The sequence below is a fragment of the Diadema antillarum genome, unplaced genomic scaffold (genome assembly GCF_040938485.1).
Source record: "Diadema antillarum isolate AM-2024a unplaced genomic scaffold, OU_Dant_1.0 seq00000475_RagTag, whole genome shotgun sequence".
Taxonomy (NCBI): Eukaryota; Metazoa; Echinodermata; class Echinoidea; order Diadematoida; family Diadematidae; genus Diadema; species Diadema antillarum.
Window position 1 is genome coordinate 520,897 of NW_027271442.1, and position 11,256 is coordinate 532,152.

The 11,256-nt window shown below is 35.9% G+C and overlaps 1 protein-coding gene across 1 annotated transcript; it reads left to right on the top strand.

Moving 5' to 3' along the window:
• The first annotated feature begins 52 nt into the window (after positions 1 to 52).
• On the top strand, positions 53 to 8,000 carry LOC139733414 (uncharacterized). The gene is made up of 3 exons (XM_071644236.1): positions 53 to 279; positions 5,947 to 6,240; positions 7,613 to 8,000. The coding sequence occupies exons 1-3, from the start codon at positions 180 to 182 to the stop codon at positions 7,747 to 7,749; spliced, it is 531 nt and encodes a 176-aa protein (XP_071500337.1). The 5' UTR covers positions 53 to 179; the 3' UTR covers positions 7,750 to 8,000.
• Positions 8,001 to 11,256: the final 3,256 nt, after the last annotated feature.

Sequence of the window (11,256 nt, forward strand, 5' to 3'; positions counted from 1 at the left end):
ACCCACCTGCGCCAAACATAATTTCTATCAAGGTAGAAGAAGACGAGGATGACTCGGGAACGAGTCTCAATATCTCGTGTCACGTGGATCCGACCGACCAACAGTTTCCACCGATCGGTGTGTTCGAAATCGCCGCTGATGGAGACATTCTATCAAGATCCAACGCATCTTCAACGATCATGGAAGATAAACCTAACAGGTGTATCGATATATCGTGTACCGGTATCAATCAATTCGGAGAGACATTTTCTACGCGGAACTTCTGCCCAGTGAAAACAGGTAGACTTCTTTGGGGTTCTGGTTATAAACAAGATAATAATAGAATAAATTGTGATTGCCTGAAAGTCTGTGTTTTAATGTATTGATTAGGTTTTATACGTTTCCTCAATATCGTTTTGTTTTGTTTTTGGTTTTTTGTTGTTGTTTTCTTTTGGGGGGTCCGTACGCCTTCGTCTAAAACGGAAGTTTTTGAAACGTCCATGATAACCAATAATCAAAGTTTGGACTTAGCATTTACCGCAAAACACAGGGGGTTTTTTAACGCTCTCAAAAGGTCAATGGACGTTACAGAAAGAAAAGTCCCTTACGTAAAGCGTTTGTGAACGTTATCGAACGTTACAAAAATAAACTTCTGATACCTAACGCGTACAGAACGATTTTCCCGGAACCGTGTTGGTTTTCTTTTTTTTTAAGAACGTTTAGTAAACGTGTTAAAAACGTCCAATTCAACACCCCCCCCCCCCCCAAAAAAAAAAAAAAAGAAAAAAAAATCAGAACGTTCACCAAACGTTTGTTATTATTATCATTATCATTATCATGCAGTCCCCTACGTATTCGTCTTAATAAACGTCCACAAAACATTTTTCTTAGGTCCGCTACGTCTCAGTCGCAATTTCATAAACGTCTTCATTACGTCTGCTACGTCTTCGTCTTTAGGGCCATTCTCCGATAAAGTGTGCAATTACCGTTGTAGAAATGACAAAAGTTCAACATCAGAGATTTCATTTATTTTTCATCATTTCAGAAACTTCAATCCCTTAGGAATACAAAACAATCAATGGGTGATTTTTGATAGCCCATACTTTTCCTAGAAACATTTCCAAACGTAGAGTCCTTTTTTGCATATTAAAACCAAATATCAGATACGTTCCCAGAGGTAGCATCTTACAAAACTGTTGATTGTCTGCTTATTTTTTGCTTTAAAATGGCAATGATAATGTAAAACCACAAGCTTCAACATCTACAAGCATCGTGGAAACATTTTGGAGTCAGCTTTGATCTAATCTGTAATAAGAATAATCGTAATTTATAAAATGAAGGCTAAATAAAATCAAGAACATGTACATATTTCGGCTTGAAATATGTTGCCCTAATCTAACTTTTTACCTGCATTTGAATTATAACAATAATCTCATTGATTATGTATGCAACTTTATGAACAAGTATTATACTTCTCATAAATAGCAAATGCCAGGTAACATCTCTGCCAGATTAAATACATTTCGGATCGAAAGAAGAACGGTGTGTGGTAACGTATCTGACGCATCAGACGTTCCGTTAGTATACAATTTTAAACCCAACACCAATCATGCCGATATATTCATTTTAACTTGTAAGAACATCACAATATGATTATTTTCGTTAAAACACCGCACTTTTAAACGTAAAAAATGTTCTCGTCATAGATAGAAGATTAGATCACTCTTCAATAAAACTTTGAGATGTACGTGAAATACGAGAGTCAAGCAGGCACAATTCCACAATGCTTCTTTTCTGATATAGTTCCGAAATTTTGTTATTATGATACACGGAAGACGGTAAGAATGAAATTGGAAAAGATATAAGCAAGTGATAAATATAAATTCAATTTCCTTTGTTCCTGTCTGTGATAAATTAGGTCTGAAGAGCCAATAAGCAATGGTAACGTATCTGACAAAGTATTTATGTTTATTGACATAATAAACTACCGATTTACATCAAACCCCGATCACTCAAACATATGATTCAAAAACCAGATGCAAAACGTTAGACATTGTTAGACATCAAATCCTATCGTCATTTTCAGAACATAAACCTGCAACGAAGGGAGTGATCTTGACTTTAACCATAATACTAACCCCATTTTATGTAAATAAGATGCAACATTATAATGAAAGGTAATAATGAAAGGTAGACCGTTCATGATTGTAGTTGCGTTTGCTGTGAAGTTGAAAAAAAAAGGTGGGTACCAAAACTCAGCCTCTAAAGTCTTTCTTTGTTATTGTGGAACAAAACACGCACACAGACACACACACAAACACAACAAAGCAGAAAGAAAATGAATTTGTAACATGTCTGACGGCACTTTTTGTAAATGCCACAATAAGTGATAGTACATTTCTGGTTTAGATGAGTATAGGTTTTAACCTTTTGCAAGATAATCGAAATCCACTTACACGAAATACTTTACAGCATATAACTCTAATTAAGTATTTACTTCATGGAAACGGTTTTGAAATGACTGAGATGTCCAAAATAAAGTACAAGAAAGATGTCCAAATAAAAGAAGATGAGCCACCACATTTTGTGAGATACTCATTCTTTTACTTTATATTGGATATATCGGCCATTTCAAAACCGATTTTCATCAAATAAACTTCTAATTCCTCTTAGAACTATCCTCTTAGCAAGTCATGATAAGAGAGCACGTGGTAAACCGGTTAAATCCGCGCGCAAAAGCGCGGCGCGGATAACCTTGCTGCACGATACATTTTATTGGTAACGTATCTGACATGTTTGATGGTAACGTATCTGACGTGCCGTTACCGTTCTCATACTATTATCTACTAAAATATTCATTTTCTCAAACAATTTCTGTTGTGTGATTAATCATTACCTTAAGTATTCAAAAGTATCTGAGCTTCGTTTTTATTTACAGCATACTTTTTTCTAAATGAAGCAAAGTTTAAGTAACGTATCTGATATCAGCTTATCGTAACATGAGGCTTCCGCGGTTTCGGATCAGTATACATATTTTTTGTAACAAGAGATTCAATGAATAAATCATGGTTCTATGTATGCGTTAGGTTGACTTTGTTTTACACATGAAATTACACTGCCATGCGGCATTTCTTTGATCTTCTCTCAAGAGTCTGAAAAAAGGGTAACGTATCTGACTGCGATTTGGCGACATGATATAAATTATCTTAGAAGAATATCAAAACATCATATTGTTATGTAATATCATTTTTCATTCAGGCACTCGAGGGGCAATGTAATGAGGTACAAAAGATATGATCTGAATGATATGTTAACAAGTAACAACTTGTTATATGAACACTTCCTGTCCTGGCGACATGGGGTTTTTAGGGTTACATCAAACTTCGGATCGTATTTCTAATATTATCCCGGATGTCCCAATAGCTTTATTGATATGTATTTTACAGGTCTGACCTCTCAGATGAATTTAAGTAAAAAAATTGATTTCTGAGGGACAAAATATCGATGTAAACTGTATAAACATGCTGGCGACACGAAAATCGCAGTTTTGCACACTTTTTGGGAGAATGGCCCTTTGATAAAAGTTTAAAAACGTTTTTATGCCTCCGCCACGAAGTGGTGCCGGAGGCATTATGTTTTCGGGTTGTCCGTCCGTCCGTCCGTCCGTCCTTCCGTCCGTCCGTCCGTCCGTCCGTCCTTCCGTCCGTCCTTCCGTCCGTCCGTAATGAATTTTGTGGACAGGGTAACTATCAAAACCTTTTGAGGTATCCTAATGAAACTTGGCATGTATGTGTATTAGGGGGTGAAGTTGTGCCTATCAACTTTTGGGTGCACTTGCTCAAGGTCAAAGGTCAAAAGGTCAAGGTCAAATACATAAAATTTTACTATTTCCACCATATTTATGCAATGCCTGAAGATATTTTCTTGAAACTTAGTGTATACATGTATTACCCAGTTAAGATTCTCTGGTGAAAGTTTGGGTCATGAGGTCAAAGGTCAAAGGTCAAAAGGTCAAGTAAAAATATTAAAACTTCACCTTTTTTCTCTGAACCTTGGAAAACGTTCAAGGTATCTTCATGGAACATAGTATATATACATGTACTGACTGGCAGTGATTATCTAGAGAATTTAGAGTTCATGGGGTCAAAGGTCAGGGGTCAAAGGTCAAGGGCAACACTTCAAAATATTACTATTTCCCTCATGTTTATGCAATGCCAGCAGGATTATTTTTTTTTACACTTGGTGTATGCATGTATAACTTAATAGAGATTCTCTAGAAAGTTTTTCTTTTCTTTTGTTTTTACCTCAAAGGTCAAAAAGTCAAAGATCAAGTGAAAGAGCTGAACTAATTTTTTTCTCCATATCTCGGAAGTGGCTCAAGTTATCTTGAAACGTACTACATATTTATGCATGTTCTGCCTGACAGTGATTATCTTATGAATTTTGGGGTCAAAGTCCAGATGAAAATGGTAACAATTTACTATTCAATACAGAAATTGCACTTTTTCTTCATACCTTGAAAATTACTCAATGCATAAACGTATGAATGGGTCAAAGTCAAATTAAAGTCCTTCAATCCCAAATACATGCTCTCCTATTCATCCAATTAAACCTAGGTCATGGAAGGTGAACATTCAACACATTTGTGACAAACTTGTCATTTTAATATTTTGCCAATTTTGTGAAAATGTAATCACACATTGTCCACATAATGAAATCTAGACCTATAAGGAGAATCATGCATTATGGCGGAGGCATACCAGTCGCCATAGCGACATTTCTAGTTATTTTATGAAGTCCGCTACATCTTCTCTCCCTTTCTATATCATGAATGTGCGTGCATATTATTTATGAACATTCCAGTAAGAATCTTAAATTTGAAAACTAGTTGAAATAGATAAAAGACAATAAGATCTACATTTTTCATCTAAATGGGGTCAAACTTTTTAACTGCGTTAAAATTGTACTTACGTGGTTTTTTTCAGTACGTTATTAACAATTTCAAATTGTGTTATGAAGAGGTATTTTTGTATCTTAATAGGCCTGATTAAAGTATGTGTTATTTGATTTTAGTAACCATGTCTTCACGTATTACAACATTTTTGCTGGTAGGCCTATATGAAAGAATGTGATATAGATATATTAGAAAAAAATAGGATGTACTAGGTATAGGTAATAGGACATTAGGAACAGGTTAGGATATAATTATATAGGATTAGGATTACGGTACATTAATTCCAGATTATGTCTGTATAATCTCATAGCTATTAAAATAGTATAGCCAATACAACCCTCATTTTTACCCATTACGTTTTTTAAGGTTTAGAGTTTTATGGGTTTTTTTTAAGATTCTCTGAACGTTCTTTACAGTTCATAGGAAGTTACAGACATTCCTGAAAAGTCTAATATGTTTTTTTTCTATTTTTTTTCTAGAATTTTTATTAAAACGTTTGTTATGCACATAAGACGTTCTTATAAGTTTTCTAGACGTTCTACACGGTTATGAAAGGTTCTTTAAATGTTCCGGAAAAGCGGTCAAGACTCTTTTAGACATTCTTAAAACACTTTTCAACGTTCTAGGCAGAACGTCCACAGAACTTTTCGAATATTAAAAGGTTTCTGACGTCTATAACGTCCAAAAGGTTCAGCAGGTCCTTAAAACTTTTGAAATGTTTCCAATTTTTTAAAAACTTTTTTACCGTCCCCTTAAAACAATTAAATATGTTTGGAAAACCTTCCACAAAAAGACTGTCTGAAAACATTTAAACAAAACTTCCAAATAACGAACTTGGTATGTTTCAAAAATGTGCATAAAAGGTCCAGTTCTTAGCTGGGTTTTGTTCTAGGCCTGTAATGGCTAGATGTAAAACGTCTGAAGTTGAATTAAATGGCTTCTTTGATTTGAAATCATATAATAATATTCACTGTTAATTATGAATTAAAATGAATTGTATATTGCAATCATAGGTCACGCGCGCCCAGCGAGTAACATCCTCTCCATCGAGACCCAGGAGATCGAAGGAAGCCAGGTCATTCTCGTTATCATGTGTCACGTCAGTCTTCAAGACCAGCCGTTTCCACACCTCCACACATACACCATCGGAGTCGACAACAACACGATCTCCTCGTCCAGCTGCGCCTCGGCTCTCTTCAGGCCACGCCCACACACCAGGTGCATCAATATCACGTGCTCCGGGACAAACGGGATTGGTTGGACCTTCACCAGTCTCGAGCACTGTTCGACTTTCGGCTCGGGGAAAGGTAAGACAGAGCGGGGTCATCCCACTAGACCGACACCCACGAGTCATACAGCCTACGAGTTCGACATTGAAAAACAGGTTCATGAGTCATTCAGCTCACGAGTCATACAGCCCATGAGTTCGACACTACGCAAATAAAGCCCATGAGTTCGACACTAGGTAAAAACAGGCCACAAGTTCGACAGATACAACACGGGGCTCAATGTGTTGGTCTCGTGGGCCTTGTTAGCTTAGTGTCGAACTAATGGGCTGTATGTCTTGTGAGCTGTATAACTCATAATCAATGTGCTGTAAGACTTGTGAGCTGTATAACTCGTGGGCTGTATGACTCGTGGGTGTCGGTCTCGTGACGTGCACCCGTCAGAGCGAGGTGCAGTCTGAGGATAACTAAGCAAAGGCGAAACGATTTATGATTTGTGTTATTCTGAGTAAACCATGGAGTGTATAGGTCACTAGGTTCATAACAATGATGTGAGACATGTAGATGAGCTCTAATCGATTGTTGGTTCTTTTTTATGATAATCACGCCTTTGGATATTGAGTTCATTTCCAATTCTATATAGACCTGTTAGGATTCACGTTGTATTACTAACCTAAATATAACATTATCAATTTTAGTCCAACTATGCTAGGAATCAATCACATGTCTACGAATCCATCTTACGATAGGTATGACATAATGAAAAGTAAATAGTTTGGAATTATTCTAATAAAAGTAACTGATAAACAAATCGGGAATCGAAGTTTGATTGCGTGTTTGTCAAAGCAATTAAGTTAACTTTTATATAATATTCTTTGGTCTTCTTCAGTCTGTTCAAAACCATTCATGTTATTGATAGGAAAATAACTACTATGATGTACAAGTATATGTATGTAGGCCTTTATGCCTTTTCTCGCAGTTTAGCTGCTTTCATTGATTTTTCTTGATTAAAATCTGAACTCATTAAGATAGACAGCTTGAAGATTCATCTATTAACTGTCAATTTGCAGTTTTATAAACGATTTTATCCTACACACCAAGCAGGCTGAATGCTAAATTTGCTTTCAACTAAAAAGAAGAAATATTCTAAGCGGGTGACACACATACATGAATTTCTTGAATGTAATACATGTTTTAATATATCAAGTGAACCAAATATATATATATATATATATATGTATATCTAAATATATATATATATATATATATATATATATATATATATATATATATACATATATATATATATATATATATATATATATATATATATATATATATAAAGACTGGACTTGAAATTTTACGTCAGACATGTTTTTGAATTTTTCCCCCTCTTTTTGTTCTGTCAAACTGATTTTTTATTCCCTTCATGTCTTGTCTTGCCTTACTACAGGTCCAATTGCTGGTCTTCGTCGAGGACTTCTTCAGCAGCCGTCGACCACGTACGCCCTGCTCGTCGCCGTGTTCTTCATGTCGCTGTTGACCTGTGCGACAGTGATCTTGAGAAGGAGGGATGTCACGGCCTTTTGAAAATTAAATGCCTTGCAATACCTTCCCCCTTTTTTTTCCAGAGTTAAATGAGTCTAATGAGCACTTTGTACTTTAATCTCGGCTTCATAATTACGCCAGGAATAACCGTGTTTGTTTGTTTGTTTGTTTATACGAGCAAAGGAGGATAAAAACTCTTTTCTAGTTGTGCTTCATATTCTTTTACAAGACATTACCTTTCCTGTCTTTTTTTTTCAGTTTATATAAAAACACAGTTTTACATAATATCACTCTCGAGAAGTATAGATTGCCGTATTGCAATTGTAAATTGCATGCGATTTACGACTTGTAATGATTTTTAATGCTGTGTCTCGGTTTGAAAGTTTAAGGTTAATATTGTTACATTTTTGCATGATATCTATAACACACCTATCTGTTTGTATCTTTATTAATCTACTGATTTGAAACTTGATTAGTATGAGAAACAGTAGGACTTCTCACTTCTTGTAGTTGGTTTTGCAATTTGTTCTTTCCAGTGCTTTTGAAGGGGAAAAGAGCAATTAACAGGCTAGGTGAAAAGGAGAAAAGTTAAAGTGCTCTGTCCATTCTACTTAAACCAAAGTTGTTTGCTAGGAATATCGTTTACAAACAATGACTTTTAGAAAGATTGTCTTATCATGCTCAATACTATTCTTAACTGCACTTTCGTTACATTGTACCTTTGATTAGCAAACAACTTTAATAGGTAGCTCTTTGTAAGATGGTACAGTATATAGCTTAATCAATACATGCCTCTAGTTTAGTTTCTCAACAGATAAACACGGTAAGCCAAATTGCATAACGTAAATCACATAACGGACTGTGGTAATTACAAAGTATGTTACTCAGTAAAAAGTAGTCGGCGAAGACTGGGAATAATTTCTTTTATCTTTTGTCTGATCTCTTAAGTGTGCTTTTATATAGTCAGAGATATTGGTCGTATTGTTCTTGCATTTTCTTCTTAAACGGAAATTGAACAATGGAATGAGTCAGAATTTGGGGCATTGATGCAACATAGGCGGAAAGCACTGATAATTGTACAAATTTATGCTTTGTTACGTAATCATTGGAACTCCTGGATGCGTATGTGTGTGTGTGTGTGTGTGTGTGTGTGTGTGTGTGTGTGTGTAGGTGTGTGTGTAGGTGTGCGTGTGTGTGTGTGTGTGTGTGTAGGTGTGTGTGTAGGTGTGTGTGTGTGTGTAGGTGACAAAGAGAGCTCTGGTTCACTGACTGTCAGGGTAACTGATGTCCATTAAGCACAACAGCACAAAAATCCATGCACACGACTCATTCACTTTTAATACAGTTTTCATATACTTTAATATCAATATAACACAAAATATTATACTTCCAACATTAATATATTTGCTTCTTTCCTCACATATCTGACACAAACATGGTCATTTCTGCCACATAGAATCTATATTGTACTCTCACTATCCCAGCATCCTTGGAACCCAGATGACTACACAATGCCAAGCATTAAAGAAGTTTTACAAATACATTTAGGACGGTTTTTGGAGCATCCTTTTAGTTCTTTGTCAAATCAGTTAACAAGTTACCGCTGCCAATAAACTGCAATAGAAATGGGTGGAGTGTGGGTGGAGTTTGGGTGGGTGTCGGGGGAGTCAAAGGTGCTGAAGACTCCAGTAAGTTAGACTATAATTTCTTCATCACCATTTAAAAAGGGCTCCTACTGAATCTTAGAAGAGAGGTTGATTTTTCAGCAGATGGCACAAGTTTTCATAATTGGGTAATAATCATAATGAAGAAATGTGACAGCTTAGAGACACATACCCTTCTAACAATAACAAATGTCACAAGGGGAAAAAAATAAAAAATCCTTACAATGAACAGTCAACCTTGCCTATATAGAATTCAAAGGAATTGGTAAAAAATGCTTTATCTATAGCCTATAGTGAATTACTACTTACACAATTAGATTTACATGTTTAGAATCCTCTAAAGCTGAGTTTGTCTTCAACTCGACCACTTTTTGGATGTGCGTTGGGACAAATATTTAAAGGCAAGTGTGATTATATATAGTTTCGTGCACATTATGTATGTAGCCCACAATTTCCAGCAGAGACTACCATTCTTACAGTACATTTATATAATGTACTGAGGACTATTGGATAAGTCTCTCCATTATGAAACAGACACTGCAAACATAGCTCTCTGCTGACACCTATTTTTCTGACAACCTTATTCAAATTATAATGGTCCAAGCATAGAGTTGCTTTTTATTGCAACTTATTGAGAAATTGCTCTTCGTTGAACTAAATAACTGGCAGCGGATCCAGAGGGGGGCGCAAGAGGCGCATGCCCCCCCCCCCTAAACTTATCGTTAAAACAAAAGAAATAAAAAGAAAAAAATGAAATGAAACCCGGAAGTGGTACCAGAAATATTAGTTGCCCCCCCCCCTTTACAGGATTCCTCGATCCGCCCCTGATAACCACCGATTATTCAGTGTTTTAGTACACGTAGTACCCAAGATAAGAAATCATTTGCATAATGAATTGTACATAAACAGTGATTATGTCCATGAAGGGCAATTGGTCAATCACCTGCAAGAAAACCAAACATGACCCAAGAATCATCCATTTCAATAAATACACAGTACTCTCTGCTACAGTGCACTCCCGTTATAACGAAGACGGTTATAACGAAATTCCGGTTACAACGAAGTAAATATTAGGGCCGCAACGTTATCCACTTTATGTATTTTTATTGTTGATGTGTTCGGTTATAATGAAATTTTGAAATAATGAAAAAAAAAACCCTCGGCCACAAGGACTTAATAATGGCAGTCCACTGTATTAGGAATCAGAACCATTATCGTGTACTTGCTAGCAGGTGGAAGCTCAGTGGTCTAATGGATATGACACCTGTCGGGGGATCAGTAGGCCATTTGCTTGCGTCCATTTTGTAATGGAAACAACTCAAAACATTGAATAATCGGTGTCAACTTACATCGATGACGGGCAATTGTAAATCATGTGCAATAAACCTCACATTAGCTTTTCACATTTCACCATCTCAGTTCCTTTCATACAGAATCCTCCTTGAACATGACAATAACAAGGGTAATCTGTCACTCCAAAGGTTCCAAAAACTCTAAACAATGCCAGGAAACATAACCTGAACATAAAGCATTGATACATTGTTCAATATGCCACAATATATTCTGTATAACTTTTCTTTTGCATCAATGCCCTATAACAATACCAACCTAAATTCATTCTCATGATCATTACATGACATGACATGACATACCACGGACAAATAAAACAGATATAGTAGTACTTTGTTTCCAACAATGGTATGTATTCATAGATTTTCAATATTTACAACAGCTAATACATTGTACTTCCATTTTTCTCTAAGACTAAACTGATTTTATTTCCAATCTACAATACCTACAGAGTGACTAGGTGATAGATAGCATTTGAGAAAGAGAAGCTTGAGCAGAACACGGAGGTGGAATGACATAAAGAAAATACAGGAGT